Source organism: Anomaloglossus baeobatrachus, chromosome 5 (assembly GCF_048569485.1).
Source record: "Anomaloglossus baeobatrachus isolate aAnoBae1 chromosome 5, aAnoBae1.hap1, whole genome shotgun sequence".
Lineage (NCBI taxonomy): Eukaryota > Metazoa > Chordata > Amphibia > Anura > Aromobatidae > Anomaloglossus > Anomaloglossus baeobatrachus.
In genome coordinates, this window is record NC_134357.1 from 596,612,740 (window position 1) to 596,634,431 (window position 21,692).

The following is a 21,692-nucleotide window of genomic DNA, read 5'->3' on the forward strand; positions in this document are numbered from 1 at the left end:
TGTGGTGCTGGGGGTTCCGTCCCCCGTGTGTTGTGGTGCTGGGGGTTCCGTCCCCCGTGTGTTGTGGTGCTGGGGGTCCCGTCCCCCGTGTGTTGTGGTGCTGCTCCTCACCTCCTCTCTCTCTTGCAGGGGTGCTGGTGCTGGGGGTTCCGTCCCCCGTGTGTTGTGGTGCTGGGGGTTCCGTCCCCCGTGTGTTGTGGTGCTGGGGGTCCCGTCCCCCGTGTGTTGTGGTGCTGCTCCTCACCTCCTCTCTCTCTTGCAGGGGTGCGGGTGCTGGGGGTTCCGTCCCCCGTGTGTTGTGGTGCTGGGGGTTCCGTCCCCCGTGTGTTGTGGTGCTGGGGGTCCCGTCCCCCGTGTGTTGTGGTGCTGGGGGTTCCGTCCCCCGTGTGTTGTGGCTGGGGGTTCCGTCCCCCGTGTGTTGTGGTGCTGGGGGTTCCGTCCCCCGTGTGTTGTGGTGCTGGGGGTTCCGTCCCCCGTGTGTTGTGGTGCTGGGGGTTCCGTCCCCCGTGTGTTGTGGTGCTGGGGGTTCCGTCCCCCGTGTGTTGTGGTGCTGGGGGTCCCGTCCCCCGTGTGTTGTGGTGCTGCTCCTCACCTCCTCTCTCTCTTGCAGGGGTGCGGGTGCTGGTGGACGCTCGGGAGAAGCTGCACATCCCGTGGGGGGACCCCGGGAATCAGAAGCACGGGGAGCTGCTGATGCAGTTTGATACGCGCTCGGCGCTGGTGGCGCAGGGGATGGTGGAGACACAGATCTTCCTGCTGCACCTCACCTCCATCAAAGCGCTGTGGGCGGACAGCGGCATCCAGCACGCCTACGACCGCCGCCGAGAGTTCCAGCTGGTAAGAGAGGGGGCCGCTGCCTCCGCTCTGTCCCTTCTCCTCCTCTCGGGTGTCCCTTCTCCTCCCTCTCGATTGTCCCCCCTTCTCCTCCTCTCGATTGTCCCCCCCCCCTCTCCTCCCTCTCGATTGTCCCCCCCTCTCCTCCCCTCTCGATTGTCCCCCCTCTCTCCTCCCTCTCGATTGTCCCCCCCCTCTCTCCTCCCTCTCGATTGTCCCCCCCCCCCTCTCTCCTCCCTCTCGATTGTCCCCCCCCTCTCTCCTCCCTCTCGATTTGTCCCCCCCTCTCTCCTCCCTCTCGATTGCCCCCCCCCTCTCTCCTCCCTCTCGATTTGTCCCCCCCTCTCTCCTCCCTCTCGATTGTCCCCCCCCTCTCTCCTCCCTCTCGATTTGTCCCCCCCTCTCTCCTCCCTCTCGATTTGTCCCCCCCTCTCTCCTCCCTCTCGATTGTCCCCCCCTCTCTCCTCCCTCTCGATTGTCCCCCCCTCTCTCCTCCCTCTCGATTGTCCCCCCCTCTCTCCTCCCTCTCGATTGTCCCCCCTCTCTCCTCCCTCTCGATTGTCCCCCCCTCTCTCCTCCCTCTCGATTGTCCCCCCCTCTCTCCTCCCTCTCGATTGTCCCCCCCTCTCTCCTCCCTCTCGATTGTCCCCCCCCTCTCTCCTCCCTCTCGATTGTCCCCCCCCTCTCTCCTCCCTCTCGATTGTCCCCCCCCCTCTCTCCTCCCTCTCGATTGTCCCCCCCCCTCTCCTCCCTCTCGATTGTCCCCCCCCTCTCCTCCCTCTCGATTGTCCCCCCCCTCTCTCCTCCCTCTCGATTGTCCCCCCCCTCTCTCCTCCCTCTCGATTGTCCCCCCCCTCTCTCCTCCCTCTCGATTGTCCCCCCCCCTCTCCTCCCTCTCGATTGGCCCCCCCTCTCCTCCCTCTCGATTGCCCCCCCTCTCCTCCCTCTCGATTGCCCCCCCTCTCCTCCCTCTCGATTGCCCCCCCTCTCCTCCCTCTCGATTGCCCCCCCCTCTCCTCCCTCTCGATTGCCCCCCCCTCTCCTCCCTCTCGATTGCCCCCCCCTCTCCTCCCTCTCGATTGCCCCCCCCTCTCCTCCCTCTCGATTGTCCCCCCCTCTCCTCCCTCTCGATTGTCCCCCCCTCTCCTCCCTCTCGATTGTCCCCCCCCTCTCCTCCCTCTCGATTGTCCCCCCCTCTCCTCCCTCTCGATTGTCCCCCCCTCTCCTCCCTCTCGATTGTCCCCCCCTCTCCTCCCTCTCGATTGTCCCCCCCTCTCCTCCCTCTCGATTGTCCCCCCCTCTCCTCCCTCTCGATTGTCCCCCCCTCTCCTCCCTCTCGATTGTCCCCCCCTCTCCTCCCTCTCGATTGTCCCCCCCTCTCCTCCCTCTCGATTGTCCCCCCCCCTCTCCTCCCTCTCGATTGTCCCCCCCCCTCTCCTCCCTCTCGATTGTCCCCCCCCTCTCCTCCCTCTCGATTGTCCCCCCCCTCTCCTCCCTCTCGATTGTCCCCCCCCTCTCCTCCCTCTCGATTGGCCCCCCCTCTCGATTGTCCCCCCCTCTCCTCCCTCTCGATTGTCCCCCCCCTCTCCTCCCTCTCGATTGGCCCCCCCCTCTCCTCCCTCTCGGTTGTCCCCCCCCTCTCCTCCCTCTCGATTGTCCCCCCCCTCTCCTCCCTCTCGATTGTCCCCCCCCCTCTCCTCCCTCTCGATTGTCCCCCCCCCCCTCTCCTCCCTCTCGATTGCCCCCCCCCCTCTCCTCCCTCTCGATTGCCCCCCCCCCTCTCCTCCCTCTCGATTGCCCCCCCCCCTCTCCTCCCTCTCGATTGCCCCCCCCCTCTCCTCCCTCTCGATTGTCCCCCCCCCTCTCCTCCCTCTCGATTGTCCCCCCCCTCTCCTCCCTCTCGATTGGCCCCCCCTCTCTCCTCCCTCTCGATTGGCCCCCCCCTCTCTCTCCCCCTCTCGATTGGCCCCCCCCTCTCGATTGTCCCCCCCTCTCCTCCCTCTCGATTGTCCCCCCCTCTCCTCCCTCTCGATTGTCCCCCCCCTCTCCTCCCTCTCGATTGTCCCCCCCTCTCCTCCCTCTCGATTGTCCCCCCCTCTCCTCCCTCTCGATTGTCCCCCCCCTCTCCTCCCTCTCGATTGTCCTCCTCCCTCTCGATTGTCCCCCCCCCTCTCTCCTCCCTCTCGATTGTCCCCCCCCCCTCTCTCCTCCCTCTCGATTGTCCCCCCCCCTCTCTCCTCCCTCTCGATTGCCCCCCCCCCCTCTCTCCTCCCTCTCGATTGTCCCCCCCCCTCTCCTCCCTCTCGATTGTCCCCCCCCCTCTCCTCCCTCTCGATTGTCCCCCCCTCTCCTCACTCTCGATTGTCCCCCCCCTCTCCTCCCTCTCGATTGTCCCCCCCCTCTCCTCCCTCTCGATTGCCCCCCCTCTCCTCCCTCTCGATTGTCCCCCCCCTCTCCTCCCTCTCGATTGGCCCCCCCCTCTCGATTGTCCCCCCCTCTCCTCCCTCTCGATTGGCCCCCCCCCTCTCCTCCCTCTCGATTGTCCCCCCCCTCTCCTCCCTCTCGATTGTCCCCCCCCTCTCCTCCCTCTCGATTGTCCCCCCCCCCTCTCCTCCCTCTCGATTGTCTTCCCCCCCTCTCCTCCCTCTCGATTGTCCCCCCCCCCCTCTCCTCCCTCTCGATTGCCCCCCCCCCTCTCCTCCCTCTCGATTGCCCCCCCCCCTCTCCTCCCTCTCGATTGCCCCCCCCCCCCTCTCCTCCCTCTCGATTGTCCCCCCCCTCTCCTCCCTCTCGATTGTCCCCCCCCTCTCCTCCCTCTCGATTGTCCCCCCTCTCTCCTCCCTCTCGATTGGCCCCCCCCTCTCTCCTCCCTCTCGATTGGCCCCCCCCCCTCTCGATTGTCCCCCCCCTCTCCTCCCTCTCGATTGTCCCCCCCTCTCCTCCCTCTCGATTGTCCCCCCCCTCTCCTCCCTCTCGATTGTCCCCCCCTCTCCTCCCTCTCGATTGTCCCCCCCTCTCCTCCCTCTCGATTGTCCCCCCCTCTCCTCCCTCTCGATTGTCCCCCCCCCTCTCCTCCCTCTCGATTGTCCTCCTCCCTCTCGATTGTCCCCCCCTCTCCTCCCTCTCGATTGTCCCCCCCCTCTCTCCTCCCTCTCGATTGTCCCCCCCTCTCTCCTCCCTCTCGATTGCCCCCCCCCCCTCTCTCCTCCCTCTCGATTGTCCCCCCCTCTCTCCTCCCTCTCGATTGTCCCCCCCCCTCTCCTCCCTCTCGATTGTCCCCCCCCTCTCCTCACTCTCGATTGTCCCCCCCCCTCTCTCCTCTCGATTGTCCCCCCCCTCTCCTCCCTCTCGATTGTCCCCCCCCTCTCCTCCCTCTCGATTGTCCCCCCCTCTCCTCCCTCTCGATTGTCCCCCCCTCTCCTCCCTCTCGATTGTCCCCCCCTCTCCTCCCTCTCGATTGTCCCCCCCTCTCCTCCCTCTCGATTGTCCCCCCCCTCTCCTCCCTCTCGATTGTCCCCCCCTCTCCTCCCTCTCGATTGTCCCCCCCCTCTCCTCCCTCTCGATTGTCCCCCCCCTCTCCTCCCTCTCGATTGTCCCCCCCCCTCTCCTCCCTCTCGATTGTCCCCCCCCTCTCCTCCCTCTCGATTGTCCCCCCCCTCTCCTCCCTCTCGATTGTCCCCCCCTCTCCTCCCTCTCGATTGTCCCCCCTCTCCTCCCTCTCGATTGTCCCCCCCTCTCCTCCCTCTCGATTGTCCCCCCCCTCTCCTCCCTCTCGATTGTCCCCCCCCTCTCCTCCCTCTCGATTGTCCCCCCCCTCTCCTCCCTCTCGATTGTCCCCCCCCTCTCCTCCCTCTCGATTGTCCCCCCCCTCTCCTCCCTCTCGATTGTCCCCCCCCTCTCCTCCCTCTCGATTGTCCCCCCCCTCTCCTCCCTCTCGATTGTCCCCCCCCTCTCCTCCCTCTCGATTGTCCCCCCCCTCTCCTCCCTCTCGATTGTCCCCCCCCTCTCCTCCCTCTCGATTGTCCCCCCCCCTCCTCCCTCTCGATTGTCCCCCCCCCCCTCCTCCCTCTCGATTGTCCCCCCCCTCTCCTCCCTCTCGATTGTCCCCCCCCCCCCCTCCTCCCTCTCGATTGTCCCCCCCCCTCTCCTCCCTCTCGATTGTCCCCCCCCCTCTCCTCCCTCTCGATTGTCCCCCCCCTCTCCTCCCTCTCGATTTGTCCCCCCTTCTCCCCCCTCTCGATTTGTCCCCCCCTCCTCCCTCTCGATTTGTCCCCCCCTCCTCCCTCTCGATTTGTCCCCCCTCTCCTCCCTCTCGATTTGTCCCCCCCTCTCCTCCCTCTCGATTTGTCCCCCCCTCTCCTCCCTCTCGATTTGTCCCCCCTCTCCTCCCTCTCGATTTGTCCCCCCCCCTCTCCTCCCTCTCGATTTGTCCCCCCCCCCTCTCCTCCCTCTCGATTTGTCCCCCCCCCCCTCTCCTCCCTCTCGATTGTCCCCCCCCCCTCTCCTCCCTCTCGATTGTCCCCCCCCCCCTCTCCTCCCTCTCGATTGTCCCCCCCCCCTCTCCTCCCTCTCGATTGTCGTCCCCCCCCCCCTCTCCTCCCTCTCGATTGTCCCCCCCCCCCCCCTCTCCTCCCTCTCGATTGTCCCCCCCCCCTCTCCTCCCTCTCGATTGTCCCCCCCCCCCCTCTCCTCCCTCTCGATTGCCCCCCCCCCCCTCTCCTCCCTCTCGATTGTCCCCCCCCCTCTCCTCCCTCTCGATTGGCCCCCCCCTCCTCCCTCTCGATTGGCCCCCCCCTCTCCTCCCTCTCGATTGGCCCCCCCCTCTCCTCCCTCTCGATTGTCCCCCCTCTCCTCCCTCTCGATTGTCCCCCCTCTCCTCCCTCTCGATTGTCCCCCCTCTCCTCCCTCTCGATTTGTCCCCCCTCTCCTCCCTCTCCCCTCTCCTCCCTCTCGATTTGTCCCCCCTCTCCTCCCTCTCCCCTCTCCTCCCTCTCGATTTGTCCCCCCTCTCCTCCCTCTCGATTTGTCCCCCCTCTCCTCCCTCTAGATTTGTCCCCCCTCTCGATTTGTCCCCCCTCTCCATTTGTCCCCCCTCTCCTCCCTCTCCTCCCTCTCGATTGTCCCCCCCCTCTCCTCCCTCTCGATTTGTCCCTCCCTCTCCCCTCTCGATTTGTCCCCTCTCCTCCCTCTCCCCTCCCTCTCGATTTGTCCCCCCCCTCCTCCCTCTCCCCTCTCCTCCCTCTCGATTTGTCCCCCCCTCTCCTCCCTCTAGATTTGTCCCCCCCTCTCCTCCCTCTAGATTTGTCCCCCCTCTCCTCCCTCTCGATTTCTCCTCCCTCTCGATTTGTCCCCCCTCTCCTCCCTCTCGATTGTCCCCCCCCTCTCCTCCCTCTCGATTTGTCCCTCCCTCTCCCCTCTCGATTTGTCCCCTCTCCTCCCTCTCCCCTCTCCTCCCTCTCGATTGTCCCCCCCCTCCCCTCTCCTCCCTCTCGATTTGTCCCCCCTCTCCTCCCTCTCCCCTCTCCTCCCTCTCGATTTGTCCCCCCCTCTCCTCCCTCTCGATTTGTCCCCCCTCTCCTCCCTCTCCCCTCTCCTCCCTCTCCCCTCTCCTCCCTCTCGATTTGTCCCCCCTCTCCTCCCTCTCCCCTCTCCTCCCTCTCGATTTGTCCCCCCTCTCCTCCCTCTCGATTGTCCCCCCCTCTCCTCCCTCTCGATTGTCCCCCCCTCTCCTCCCTCTCGATTGTCCCCCCCCTCTCCTCCCTCTCGATTGTCCCCCCCCCTCTCCTCCCTCTCGATTGTCCCCCCCCTCTCCTCCCTCTCGATTGTCCCCCCCCCTCTCCTCCCTCTCGATTGTCCCCCCCCTCTCCTCCCTCTCGATTGTCCCCCCCCTCTCCTCCCTCTCGATTGTCCCCCCCCTCTCCTCCCTCTCGATTGTCCCCCCCCTCTCCTCCCTCTCGATTGTCCCCCCCCCTCTCCTCCCTCTCGATTGTCCCCCCCCTCTCCTCCCTCTCGATTGTCCCCCCCCTCTCCTCCCTCTCGATTGTCCACCCCCTCTCCTCCCTCTCGATTGTCCACCCCCTCTCCTCCCTCTCGATTGTCCACCCCCTCTCCTCCCTCTCGATTGTCCACCCCCTCTCCTCCCTCTCGATTGTCCACCCCCTCTCCTCACTCTCGATTGTCCACCCCCTCTCCTCACTCTCGATTGTCCACCCCCTCTCCTCACTCTCGATTGTCCACCCCCTCTCCTCACTCTCGATTGTCCACCCCCTCTCCTCACTCTCGATTGTCCCCCCCCCTCTCCTCACTCTCGATTGTCCCCCCCCCCTCCTCACTCTCGATTGTCCCCCCCCTCTCCTCACTCTCGATTGTCCCCCCCCTCTCCTCACTCTCGATTGTCCCCCCCCTCTCCTCACTCTCGATTGTCCCCCCCCTCTCTCCTCACTCTCGATTTGTCCCCCCTCTCCTCCCTCTCCCCTCTCCTCCTTCTCGATTTGTCCCCCCCTCTCCTCCCTCTCCCCTCTCCTCCCTCTCCTCCTCTCCCCTCTCCTCCTTCTCCTCCCTCCCCCCTCTCCTCCCTCTCGATTGTCCCCCCCCCTCCTCCCTCTCGATTGTTCCCCCCCCCCTCTCCTCACTCTCGATTGTCCCCCCCCCCCCTCTCCTCACTCTCGATTGTCCCCCCCCCCCTCCTCACTCTCGATTGTTCCCCCCCCCCCCTCCTCACTCTCGATTGTTCCCCCCCCCCCTCTCCTCACTCTCGATTGTTCCCCCCCCCTCTCCTCACTCTCGATTGTTCCCCCCCCCTCTCCTCACTCTCGATTGTTCCCCCCCCCCTCTCCTCACTCTCGATTGTTCCCCCCCCCCTCTCCTCACTCTCGATTGTTCCCCCCCCCCTCTCCTCACTCTCGATTGTTCCCCCCCCCCTCTCCTCACTCTCGATTGTTCCCCCCCCCCTCTCCTCACTCTCGATTGTTCCCCCCCCTCTCCTCACTCTCGATTGTTCCCCCCCCTCTCCTCACTCTCGATTGTCCCCCCCTCTCCTCACTCTCGATTGTCCCCCCCTCTCCTCACTCTCGATTGTCCCCCCCTCTCCTCACTCTCGATTGTCCCCCCCTCTCCTCACTCTCGATTGTCCCCCCCTCTCCTCACTCTCGATTGTCCCCCCCCTCTCCTCACTCTCGATTGTCCCCCCCTCTCCTCACTCTCGATTGTCCCCCCCTCTCCTCACTCTCGTTTGTCCCCCCCCCTCTCCTCCTTCTCCTCCCTCCTCCCTCTCGATTGTCCCCCCCCCCCCTCTCCTCCCTCTCCTCCCTCTCCCCTCTTCTCCCTCTCGATTGCCCCCCCCCCTCTCCTCCCGGTGTGAGGGGTTACAGGGATCTGTCAGGTCTTTCTCCCCCGTCTGAGCCGCAGTGTGGACACATCCGGCCGTTACAGTCGGACTACCTGCAGCACACAAGTAATGCTGCAATGATAATCTCCTGCTGATTAACGGGGATTATATCAACACTGCGCAGCCCAGTAAGTGACATCGCTGGCATCAGGATCTCTGCCCCTACATAACGCTGCTCTCAGACTAGGAGGAAAAACCTGCAGATAGTGCGGGGATCGGCCGAGCGTCTGACCGTAGGATTTACTGAGGGTGGAGACGGGCCTCCTCTACATACAGCTGTGAACTGCAGCTCCGGAGGATGAGACACTGTATAGTGACTGCAGCTCTGGAGGATGAGACACTATGTAACAGCAGAATACTGATTGCAGCTCTGGAGGATAAGACATGATGTAACAGCAGAATGGTGACTGCAGCTCTGGAGGTGACTGGAGGATAAGATATAATGTAACAGCAGAATAGTGAGTGCAGCTGTGGAGGTCACTAGAGGATAAGATATAATGTAACAGCAGAATAGTGAGTGCAGCTCCAGAGGATGAGAAACTGTATAGTGACTGCAGCTCCGGAGGATGAGACACAATGTAACAGCAGAATACTGATTGCAGCTCTGGAGGATAAGACACAATGTAACAGCAGAATAGTGACTGCAGCTCTGGAGGTGACTGGAGGATAAGACATAAAGCACCAGCAGAATAGTGAGTGCAGCTGTGGAGGTCACTGGAGGATAAGATATAATGTAACAGCAGAATGGTGACTGCAGCTCCAGAGAAGGCGCAATGTAACAGCAGAATAGTGAGTGCAGCTCTGGGGGATAAGACATGATGTAACAGCAGAATAGTGAGTGCAGCTGTGGAGGTCACTGGAGGATAAGATATAATGTAACAGCAGAATGGTGACTGCAGCTCCAGAGAAGGCGCAATGTAACAGCAGAATAGTGAGTGCAGCTCTGGGGGATAAGACATGATGTAACAGCAGAATAGTGAGTGCAGCTGTGGAGGTCACTGGAGGATAAGATATAATGTAACAGCAGAATGGTGACTGCAGCTCCAGAGAAGGCGCAATGTAACAGCAGAATAGTGAGTGCAGCTCTGGAGGATAAGACATAATGTAGCAGCAGAATAGTGAGTGCAGCTCTGGGGGATAAGACATGATGTAACAGCAGAATAGTGAGTGCAGCTGTGGAGGTCACTGGAGGATAAGATATAATGTAACAGCAGAATGGTGACTGCAGCTCCAGAGAAGGCGCAATGTAACAGCAGAATAGTGAGTGCAGCTCTGGAGGATAAGACATAATGTAGCAGCAGAATAGTGAGTGCAGCTCTGGAGGGGGCGGTTTCTCACCTGTGCTCTTCTTTCCTGCAGGGGGAGTCGGTGAAGTATTTCCTGGATAATTTGGATAAGTTGGGGGAAGCGGTGAGTCGGGGTGTGTGCGGTGGTGGGTGGAGGTGTCGCTGTGCAGTGTGGCGGGGGCGTGCAGAGGATGCTCCGGTGTGGGCGGTTCCTGTGCAGTATCTCGCTGCTGATAGGACACATTATTATATACGTCCTGCAGAGGATGCTCCGGTGTGGGCGGTTCCTGTGCAGTATCTCGCTGCTGATAGGACACATTATTATATACGTCCTGCAGAGGATGCTCCGGTGTGGGCGGTTCCTGTGCAGTATCTCGCTGCTGATAGGACACATTATTATATACGTCCTGCAGAGGATGCTCCGGTGTGGGCGGTTCCTGTGCAGTATCTCGCTGCTGATAGGACACATTATTATATACGTCCTGCAGAGGATGCTCCGGTGTGGGCGGTTCCTGTGCAGTATCTCGCTGCTGATAGGACACATTATTATATACGTCCTGCAGAGGATGCTCCGGTGTGGGCGGTTCCTGTGCAGTATCTCGCTGCTGATAGGACACATTATTATATACGGATTTGTTCATTCTCTGGAATATTTGTAGCTTTTGGAGCAGTTTTTGGCTGAAATGATTGTAACAATCCGGGAATTGAAAGCACAACTAAATATTGTAGAGCCTCAGATCCCGAACTAGCCAATCACAGAGGAGGTTGTGACCAATCATAGCCTGGATATGGCAGCCAATCACATTGCATCCCATCTGCTGTGTAGTTTGCTTTATCTGTAGGTCTATAGTGAGTGATACTGTACTGCAGGGGTCTCACACTCGGGGGGTGTATGGGCCGCACAGAGGGAAGATAATATGGGGGGCCGCATTCTGTGCAGGACAAAGTGACATTTTTATTGCTACCGTACAGACAGAGGGATATCATTTATTTATTGTTTGTTACACACCTCGGCAGCACTGATATTGAACATTTTCCCTCGCTCATTATAGCAATCGTGCACATTCTTTGTTTAAATATAAACATTTTTTTTTTTTACATTTTATTCCTTTCTTGTAACTAAGTCTTACAATTAGCACTATATAGAAATTGTGACCAACATCTTTTCGTAATGTTCCCCATATTGTTGTAATGTGCTCATCCTTGTCCCCTTGTAGTATTGTGCCCCATCCCACAGTAATGTGCTCATCCTTGTCCCCTTGTAGTTATGTGCCCCATCCCACAGTAATGTGCCCATCCTTGTCCCCTTGTAGTATTGTACCCCATCCCACAGTAATGTGCTCATCCTTGTCCCCTTGTAGTATTGTGCCCCATCCCACAGTAATGTGCTCATCCTTGTCCCCTTGTAGTATTGTGCCCCATCCCACAGTAATGTGCTCATCCTTGTCCCCTTGTAGTATTGTGCCCCATCCCACAGTAATGTGCTCATCCTTGTCCCCTTGTAGTATTGTGCCCCATCCCACAGTAATGTGCCCATCCTTGTCCCCTTGTAGTATTGTACCCCATCCCACAGTAATGTGCTCATCCTTGTCCCCTTGTAGTATTGTGCCCCATCCCACAGTAATGTGCTCATCCTTGTCCCCTTGTAGTATTGTGCCCCATCCCACAGTAATGTGCTCATCCTTGTCCCCTTGTAGTATTGTGCCCCATCCCACAGTAATGTGCCCATCCTTGTCCCCTTGTAGTATTGTACCCCATCCCACAGTAATGTGCTCATCCTTGTCCCCTTGTAGTATTGTGCCCCATCCCACAGTAATGTGCCCATCCTTGTCCCCTTGTAGTATTGTGCCCCATCCCACAGTAATGTGCCCATCCTTGTCCCCTTGTAGTATTGTGCCCCATCCCACAGTAATGTGCCCATCCTTGTCCCCTTGTAGTTATGTGCCCCATCCCACAGTAATGTGCCCATCCTTGTCCCCTTGTAGTATTGTGCCCCATCCCACAGTAATGTGCCCATCCTTGTCCCCTTGTAGTATTGGTGCCCCATCCCACAGTAATGTGCCCATCCCTGTCCCCTTGTAGTATTGTGCCCCATCCCACAGTAATGTGCCCATCCTTGTCCCCTTGTAGTATTGTGCCCCATCCCACAGTAATGTGCTCATCCTTGTCCCCTTGTAGTATTGTGCCCCATCCCACAGTAATGTGCTCATCCTTGTCCCCTTGTAGTATTGTGCCCCATCCCAGTAATGTGCTCATCCTTGTCCCCTTGTAGTATTGTGCCCCATCCCACAGTAATGTGCCCATCCTTGTCCCCTTGTAGTATTGTGCCCCATCCCACAGTAATGTGCCCATCCTTGTCCCCTTGTAGTATTGTGCCCCATCCCACAGTAATGTGCCCATCCTTGTCCCCTTGTAGTATTGTGCCCCATCCCACAGTAATGTGCCCATCCTTGTCCCCTTGTAGTATTGTGCCCCATCCCACAGTAATGTGCCCATCCTTGTCCCCTTGTAGTATTGTGCCCCATCCCACAGTAATGTGCCCATCCTTGTCCCCTTGTAGTATTGTGCTCCATCCCACAGTAATGTGCCCATCCCTGTCCCCTTGTAGTATTGTGCCCCATCCCACAGTAATGTGCCCATCCCTGTCCCCTTGTAGTATTGTGCTCCATCCCACAGTAATGTGCCCATCCTTGTCCCCTTGTAGTATTGTGCCCCATCCCACAGTAATGTGCCCATCCTAGTCCCCATCCCACAGTAATGTGCCCATCCTAGTCCCCATCCTATAGTCATGTCCCCAGTCTTATCCCCATCTCATAGTAATGTGCGCAGTTTGTCCCCATCCTCCCTCTGGTGGCCCTCCGTGTCATTACTAGTGATATCGGGGCTCCCTCTGGTGGCCGCTCCCTGTCATTACTAGTGATATCGGGGCTCCCTCTGGTGGCCGCTCCCTGTCATTACTAGTGATATCGGGGCTCCCTCTGGTGGCCGCTCCCTGTCATTACTAGTGATATCGGGGCTCCCTCTGGTGGCCGCTCCCTGTCATTACTAGTGATATCGGGGCTCCCTCTGGTGGCCGCTCCCTGTCATTACTAGTGATATCGGGGCTCCCCCTGGTGGCCGCTCCCTGTCATTACTAGTGATATCGGGGCTCCCCCTGGTGGCCGCTCCCTGTCATTACTAGTGATATCGGGGCTCCGTGTCATTACTAGTGATATCGGGGCTCCCCCTGGTGGCCGCTCCCTGTCATTACTAGTGATATCGGGGCTCCTCCTGGTGGCCGCTCCCTTTCATTACTAGTGATATCGGGGCTCCCTCTGATGGCCGCTCCCTGTCATTACTAGTGATATCGGGGCTCCCTCTGATGGCCGCTCCCTGTCATTACTAGTGATATCGGGGCTCCTCCTGGTGGCCGCTCCCTGTCATTACTATTGATATCGGGGCTCTTCCTGGTGGCCGCTCCCTGTCATTACTAGTGATATCGGGGCTCCTCCTGGTGGCCGCTCCCTGTCATTACTAGTGATATCGGGGCTCCCTCTGGTGGCCGCTCCCTGTCATTACTAGTGATATCGGGGCTCCCTCTGGTGGCCGCTCCCTGTCATTACTAGTGATATCGGGGCTCCCTCTGGTGGCCGCTCCCTGTCATTACTAGTGATATCGGGGCTCCTCCTGGTGGCCGCTCCCTTTCATTACTAGTGATATCGGGGCTCCCTCTGATGGCCGCTCCCTGTCATTACTAGTGATATCGGGGCTCCCTCTGATGGCCGCTCCCTGTCATTACTAGTGATATCGGGGCTCCTCCTGGTGGCCGCTCCCTGTCATTACTAGTGATATCGGGGCTCCTCCTGGTGGCCGCTCCCTGTCATTACTAGTGATATCGGGGCTCCTCCTGGTGGCCGCTCCCTGTCATTACTAGTGATATCGGGGCTCCCTCTGGTGGCCGCTCCCTGTCATTACTAGTGATATCGGGGCTCCTCCTGGTGGCCGCTCCCTGTCATTACTAGTGATATCGGGGCTCCCTCTGGTGGCCGCTCCCTGTCATTACTAGTGATATCGGGGCTCCCTCTGGTGGCCGCTCCCTGTCATTACTAGTGATATCGGGGCTCCCTCTGGTGGCCGCTCCCTGTCATTACTAGTGATATCGGGGCTCCCTCTGGTGGCCGCTCCCTGTCATTACTAGTGATATCGGAGCTCCCTCTGGTGGCCGCTCCCTGTCATTACTAGTGATATCGGAGCTCCCTCTGGTGGCCGCTCCCTGTCATTACTAGTGATATCGGGGCTCCCTCTGGTGGCCGCTCCCTGTCATTACTAGTGATATCGGGGCTCCCTCTGGTGGCCGCTCCCTGTCATTACTAGTGATATCGGAGCTCCCTCTGGTGGCCGCTCCCTGTCATTACTAGTGATATCGGAGCTCCCTCTGGTGGCCGCTCCCTGTCATTACTAGTGATATCGGAGCTCCCTCTGGTGACCGCTCCCTGTCATTACTAGTGATATCGGGGCTCCCTCTGGTGGCCGCTCCCTGTCATTACTAGTGATATCGGAGCTCCCTCTGGTGGCCGCTCCCTGTCATTACTAGTGATATTGGGGCTCCCTCTGGTGGCCGCTCCCTGTCATTACTAGTGATATCGGAGCTCCCTCTGGTGGCCGCTTCCTGTCATTACTAGTGATATTGGGGCTCCTCCTGGTGGCCGCTCCGTGTCATTACTAGTGATATCGGAGCTCCCTCTGGTGGCCGCTCCCTGTCATTACTAGTGATATCGGGGCTCCCTCTGGTGGCCCGCTCCCTGTCATTACTAGTCATAACGGAGCTCCCTCTGGTGGCCGCTCCCTGTCATTACTAGTGATATCGGAGCTCCCTCTGGTGGCCGCTCCCTGTCATTACTAGTGATATCGGAGCTCCCTCTGGTGGCCGCTCCCTGTCATTACTAGTGATATCGGGGCTCCCTCTGGTGGCCGCTCCTGTCATTACTAGTGATATCGGAGCTCCCCTCTGGTGGCCGCTCCCTGTCATTACTAGTGATATCGGAGCTCCCCTCTGGTGGCCGCTCCCTGTCATTACTAGTGATATCGGAGCTCCCTCTGGTGGCCGCTCCCTGTCATTACTAGTGATATCGGAGCTCCCTCTGGTGGCCGCTCCCTGTCATTACTAGTGATATTGGGGCTCCCTCTGGTGGCCGCTCCCTGTCATTACTAGTGATATCGGAGCTCCCTCTGGTGGCCGCTTCCTGTCATTACTAGTGATATTGGGGCTCCTCCTGGTGGCCGCTCCGTGTCATTACTAGTGATATCGGAGCTCCCTCTGGTGGCCGCTCCCTGTCATTACTAGTGATATCGGGGCTCCCTCTGGTGGCCGCTCCCTGTCATTACTAGTGATATCGGGGCTCCCTCTGGTGGCCGCTCCTGTCCATTACTAGTGATATCGGAGCTCCCTCTGGTGGCCGCTTCCTGTCATTACTAGTGATATCGGGGCTCCCTCTGGTGGCCGCTCCCTGTCATTACTAGTGATATCGGGGCTCCCCTCTGGTGGCCGCTCCCTGTCATTACTAGTGATATCGGGGCTCCCTCTGGTGGCCGCTCCCTGTCATTACTAGTGATATCGGAGCTCCCTCTGTTGGCCGCTCCCTGTCATTACTAGTGATATCGGAGCTCCCTCTGGTGGCCGCTCCCTGTCATTACTAGTGATATCGGAGCTCCCTCTGGTGGCCGCTCCCTGTCATTACTAGTGATATCGGAGCTCCCTCTGGTGGCCGCTCCCTGTCATTACTAGTGATATCGGAGCTCCCTCTGGTGGCCGCTCCCTGTCATTACTAGTGATATCGGGGCTCCCTCTGGTGGCCGCTCCCTGTCATTACTAGTGATATCGGAGCTCCCTCTGGTGGCCGCTCCCTGTCATTACTAGTGATATCGGAGCTCCCTCTGGTGGCCGCTCCCTGTCATTACTAGTGATATCGGAGCTCCCTCTGGTGGCCGCTCCCTGTCATTACTAGTGATATCGGAGCTCCCTCTGGTGGCCGCTCCCTGTCATTACTAGTGATATCGGGGCTCCCTCTGGTGGCCGCTCCCTGTCATTACTAGTGATATTGGGGCTCCTCCTGGTGGCCGCTCCGTGTCATTACTAGTGATATCGGGAGCTCCCTCTGGTGGCCGCTCCCTGTCATTACTAGTGATATCGGGGCTCCCTCTGGTGGCCGCTCCCTGTCATTACTAGTCATAACGGAGCTCCCTCTGGTGGCCGCTCCCTGTCATTACTAGTCATAACGGAGCTCCCTCTGGTGGCTGCACACTGGCTTTCCTATTTTTTTTATCCCATCGTGGAGCACTGCCCTCCTGGGGGTGCCAATGGTTATCCTCTGATCACCACCTTGCTGACCCCTTTTCTCCGCAGGACTACCCTCCCATGCCAGCAGGACATTCTCCTGGCTGTACGTCAGCTGCTTCATCTCTAGTCTAATGCCCCCTGGTGTCTTATTCTTGTGTAGTGTAATGCCCGGACGTTTGCTGCTTCTTGCATAGTTTAATGCCCCCTTGGTGGCCGGACGTCTGCTGCTTCTTGTGTAGTGTGATGCCCGGAGTCGGCTGCTTCTTGTGTAGTGTGATGCCCGGACGTCGGCTGCTTCTTGCGTAGTGTGGTGCCGGACGTCGGCTGCTTCTTGCGTAGTGTGGTGCCCGGACGTCGGCTGCTTCTTGCGTAGGTGTGGTGCCGGACGTCGGCTGCTTCTTGCGTAGTGTGATGCCCGGGACGTCGGCTGCTTCTTGCGTAGTGTGATGCCCGGACGTCGGCTGCTTCTTGCGTAGTGTGATGCCCGGACGTCGGCTGCTTCTTGTCGTAGTGTGATGCCGGACGTCGGCTGCTTCTTGCGTAGTGTGATGCCCGGACGTCGGCTGCTTCTTGCGTAGTGTGATGCCCGGACGTCGGCTGCTTCTTGCGTAGTGTGATGCCCGGACGTCGGCTGCTTCTTGCGTAGTGTGATGCCCGGACGTCGGCTGCTTCTTGCGTAGTGTGGTGCCCGGACGTCGGCTGCTTCTTGCGTAGTGTGGTGCCCGGACGTCGGCTGCTTCTTGCGTAGTGTGGTGCCCGGACGTCGGCTGCTTCTTGCGTAGTGTGGTGCCCGGACGTCGGCTGCTTCTTGCGTAGTGTGGTGCCCGGACGTCGGCTGCTTCTTGCGTAGTGTGGTGCCCGGACGTCGGCTGCTTCTTGCGTAGTGTGGTGCCCGGACGTCGGCTGCTTCTTGTGTAGTGTAATTCCTTCTGTTTCCCGGCTATGCAACGCTGTTCTCTGGGGGGCGCCCCTGATTGTCCGCTGATCACCTTGCTGACCACCTTCTCTCTCTGCAGGACTACCTCCCATCCCAGCAGGACATCCTCCTGGCTCGCCGGCCCACGAAGGGGATTCACGAGTACGACTTTGAGATAAAGAACGTGCCCTTCAAGATGGTGGATGTGGGCGGGCAGCGATCGGAGCGGAAGCGTTGGTTCGAGTGCTTTGACAGCGTCACCTCCATCCTGTTCTTGGTGTCCTCCAGCGAGTATGACCAGGTGCTGATGGAGGACCGCCAGACCAACCGGCTGACCGAGTCGCTCAACATCTTCGAGACGATCGTGAATAACCGCGTGTTCAGCAACGTGTCCATCATCCTGTTCCTGAACAAGACGGACCTTCTGGAGGAGAAGGTGCGGGCGGTCAGCATCCAGGACTACTTCCCGGAGTTCTCGGGGGAGCCGCACTGCCTGGCCGACGTGCAGAAGTTCCTGGTGGATTGCTTCCGCAACAAGCGCCGGGACCAGCAGCAGAAGCCGCTGTACCACCACTTCACCACCGCCATCAACACGGAGAACATTCGGCTGGTGTTCCGCGACGTGAAGGACACCATCCTGCACGACAACCTGAAGCAGCTGATGCTGCAGTGATGGCCGCCGGACCTCTCCTGATTTTATGGTTTTATGTGTTTTTATGAGGCCTCCGCCGCGCTCTGAGGACTCGCAGCCAATCAGAGCCTGCCTTACCGAGCGGCGGTGGCCGCAGTGGGGGGGGGGACGAGCGGCCCCCCGGGACCCCGCCTTATCCGTGTTACTAACCAGCACAAAGTCCATTTTACAGTTTTCGCCTTGTGTTTTTTACGAGCTGTTTTTAAGTTTGTAGCCTTTATTTGAGGATGAGGGTGGTCCGAGCCCCCCGCAGCACAAAGCAGCGCCTTTTATGTGGAGTATTATTAACCTATTAACGAGGACTCGTCCGCCCGGAGGCGCAGACCGCAGGGGTCCGGACCACCGCAGCCCATGCAGTACTAATACCGTGTGATAGAAGCCTTGGAGCTGCCGGCGCCAGACCCCCTAAGATGAGACCCCCCCTGGCCTACACGACTGTCCCACTAGTAATGGCGTACTACTGTCGAGGTGGGGGGTCTCCTTACAGTTGACATCCTCGGTTCAGTAGCGCCCCCTCCTGTCTTCATGTGCCAAAGCAATAATCTCCATTTTTGTCATGTGGGACCCCCAGTTTGTAGCGGGGGTCTCTTCCCGCCCCCCGAGCTCCTGGATCCGGATGTTTATGTATTTTCACTTATTTTAGGATTTGTTTTTTTAAAAGAAATGTGAATGAATCTTTAGGGGTCACCAGGGGAGGGGCAGCGGATTTAGGGGGGAGGGGCAGCGGATTTAGGGGGGAGGGGCTTTTTTTTTTTAAAAAAAAATTGTGCTAAGTTTTATTTTCACCGGGTGCCTGTTTGTCGGGTTATAATGGGGAGAAGCTGTTGTTCCCTGTTATCAGCCGCTGGTGGAGCTGCGGCCCTGTGATCTGCGGGCCCCCCCCAGTCTGTGCCATCACTTGGTCTTTGAAAGGGTTAATCTGCACGGGATGGTTGGGCCACATTCACACTGACTCTATTGGGTTTGAGGGGACCACCATGGGGGCCCCCCGCACGCCCCCCGCACGTTCTGCAGCGTCTCCTGCGCTGAAATCCTCCAGATCTTGTCCTGCTCACAGCTGAGGGTTCGTTACAATGTTCCCCCTGGATCCTATTGGGTGGGGGAGGTCCCGAGATGGGTGCAGTGGTCAGGACCCTGGGATTTAATGAGCAGGGTCTCAGTTTAGTGGGTGGCGGCATGGTATAGGGGGCGGGGTCTCGCTGTATGGCGGTCAGGGGCGGGGTTTCTCTGCGATACGCGGGGGAGGGGCATTATTAGAGCGTTTCTGCCGTGTAGCGCCTGGTCACCGCTCGCGCCTCGGGAGCATTGATCCCTACATTTTGTTTGGTCCGGGGTCCGCGGTCAGGGGCGGAGCCTTGGGATGTATTCACACCCCCCTGTACCCCCTTCCCAATCCTAGATGCCTTCTGCTGCAGCTGGGACTTGTAGTTCCCCAACGCTGCAGATCCGCTGGTGCCAAATGTCATAGCTTGAGGCTCCGTACTACTACTCCCAGAAGATTCTCACAGCAATAAATGGGATTGTGGGCGGAGCCTGTGTATGCCGCCTCCCACCAGCCCCTCAGTCTTCCGGTGTCCTGCAGCGGCCGGGCGTCACTGCGGTTCTGAATGTTACCTCCAGAGCTGCGCTCATAGTTCAGCTGTGGACATCGCTGCTGCCGAGCATTGTGGGAGGACTAACGATGCCAGAATGCAGCTCTGGATGTGAGTGGAGATGCGGCGATCCCTCCTGTCCCGCGATGCTCGCCCGCTGCGCTGCCTCTTTAACCCCTCGGTGCCTTTGTTGCCGCCTTCTCCTTTTTATACAGAAATGTTTTATAGATTGGCTCGTTTTATACGTCCTGTAAATAAGTGCCCCCTCCCCCACCAGCCCCCCTGTGCCGTACAACATGGAGGGCGGCCCGTAACCACCCAAGTGCCTGAGGTTCCATCTCACTCCGGAGCAGCGCTCATTACTACCACTATTCCTGGGCTCCATCCGCCGCTCTGCTGTATACATGGAGAACCACGTAACTGCGCCGCCCAGACTAAAGATGGCGGAACGGCCGCCTGCACCCCTCCACCATCCCCGCCCCCCTCACTATGGCCCCTCCTTCCCCTCTGACTGCGCTCTCCCCTCTAACTGGGCTCACTCATGTGCACACTCCCCCCTTCCCTGACTGGGCTCACACGCACTCTTTCCCCCGTCTCCCCTGACAGGGATCACTCACGCTCTTAACCCCCCCCTGACCAGGGCTCACGTGCTCTCTCTCCTCCCCCCTGACCAGGGCTCACGTTCTCTCTCTCTCCTCCCCCCTGACCAGGGCTCACGTTCTCTCTCTCTCCTCCCCCCTGACCAGGGCTCACATGCTCTCTCTCTCTCTCCTCCCCCCTGACCAGGGCTCACGTGCTCTCTCTCTCCTCCCCCCTGACCAGGGCTCACGTGCTCTCTCTCTCCTCCCCCCTGACCAGGGCTCACGTTCTCTCTCTCTCTCTCTCTCCTCCCCCCTGACCAGGGCTCACGTTCTCTCTCTCTCTCTCCTCCCCCCTGACCAGGGCTCACGTTCTCTCTCTCTCTCCTCCCCCCTGACCAGGGCTCACGTTCTCTCTCTCCTCCCCCCTGACCAGGGCTCACGTTCTCTCTCTCTCTCTCCTCCCCCCTGACCAGGGCTCACGTGCTCTCTCTCTCCTCCCCCCTGACCAGGGCTCACATGCTCTCTCTCTCTCTCCTCCCCCCTGACCAGGGCTCACGTGCTCTCTCTCTCCTCCCCCCTGACCAGGGCTCACGTGCTCTCTCTCTCCTCCCCCCTGACCAGGGCTCACGTTCTCTCTCTCTCTCTCCTCCCCCCTGACCAGGGCTCACGTTCTCTCTCTCTCTCTCTCCTCCCCCCTGACCAGGGCTCACGTTCTCTCTCTCTCTCTCCTCCCCCCTGACCAGGGCTCACGTTCTCTCTCTCTCTCCTCCCCCCTGACCAGGGCTCACGTTCTCTCTCTCCTCCCCCCTGACCAGGGCTCACGTTCTCTCTCTCTCTCTCCTCCCCCCTGACCAGGGCTTTAGTTCTCTCTCTCTCCTCCCCCCTGACCAGGGCTTTAGTTCTCTCTCTCTCCTCCCCCCTGACCAGGGCTCACGTTCTCTCTCTCTCTCTCCTCCCCCCTGACCAGGGCTTTAGTTCTCTCTCTCTCCTCCCCCCTGACCAGGGCTTTAGTTCTCTCTCTCTCCTCCCCCCTGACCAGGGCTCACGTTCTCTCTCTCTCTCTCCTCCCCCCTGACCAGGGCTCACGTTCTCTCTCTCTCTCCTCCCCCCTGACCAGGGCTCACGTTCTCTCTCTCTCTCCTCCCCCCTGACCAGGGCTCACGTTCTCTCTCTCCTCCCCCCTGACCAGGGCTCATGTGTGCTCTCTCTCCTCCCCCCCCTGACTAGGGCTCACGTGTGCTCTCACTCTCTCCTCCCCCCCTGACTAGGGCTCATGTGTGCTCTCTCTCTCCTCCCCCCCTGACTAGGGCTCACGTTCTCTCTCTCTCCTCTCCTCTCCTCTCCTCACCAGGGCTCACGTGCTCTCTCTCTCCTCCCCCCCCTGACTATGATCCCTTTCCCCCTACGCTCCCCGCCCCCAGGTCTTGGCGTCATACACATCACCCCTGTTACAACTGTTGTGTCCGCCATCTTCAGTCTGCGGGTGGATTGTGGCCCTGGCCGTGTGATCTGGGGCCCTGCTGTTGTACATTTTCTTGGAGATAACTTATTTGGAGCTGACACCCCCCTGTGCTGATCTCGGCTCCACGGTTGTCAGACGCCTCGTGTGTCCTGTACATTCTGTACATATTACTGAGGGTTTTTTGCCTTTTTCCATTATTTGCCTTGTAAATCTGATAGTTACTGACCTGAAATAAACCTGATAAATCCTGAGCCGCCGTATTACTGTGTGTGGATGTGGAGGAGGGCGGAGAAGCCCCTGGAGGTGGATGGGGTGGGGGGGGTAGGTAATAGACAGAGATGAGATGTAGGGGGTGCAGCACTGTGGAGAGGACGGGTAGGTGATAGAGATGAGGAGATGTAGGGGGTGCAGAGCTTTGTGGGTGAGAGTAGATTATATTGTATTTAGTAGCAGACGGGTAACCAGTGCAATGACTGGCACAGGGTGGAGGCACCGGTGTAGTGGCTGGACAGGAATAGGACCCTGACGGCTGTATTGGGGAGGAGAGAGTTTGTTACAGGGGAGTGATCAGTACCGAGCTATAATAATGCAGATGAGAATAAGATCCACAGGAGGAGATTTTGCAGC

General features: G+C 59.4%; 1 protein-coding gene across 1 annotated transcript; it reads left to right on the top strand.

The window, feature by feature from the left end:
* Positions 1–15: 15 nt before the first annotated feature.
* On the top strand, positions 16–18,138 carry GNA13 (G protein subunit alpha 13; the record flags this gene model as incomplete). The annotated part of the gene is made up of 3 exons (XM_075352167.1): positions 16–837; positions 9,581–9,631; positions 16,840–18,138. Coding segments are annotated over 3 exons (1,446 nt in total), but the record flags the coding sequence as incomplete, so codon positions are not given.
* Positions 18,139–21,692: the final 3,554 nt, after the last annotated feature.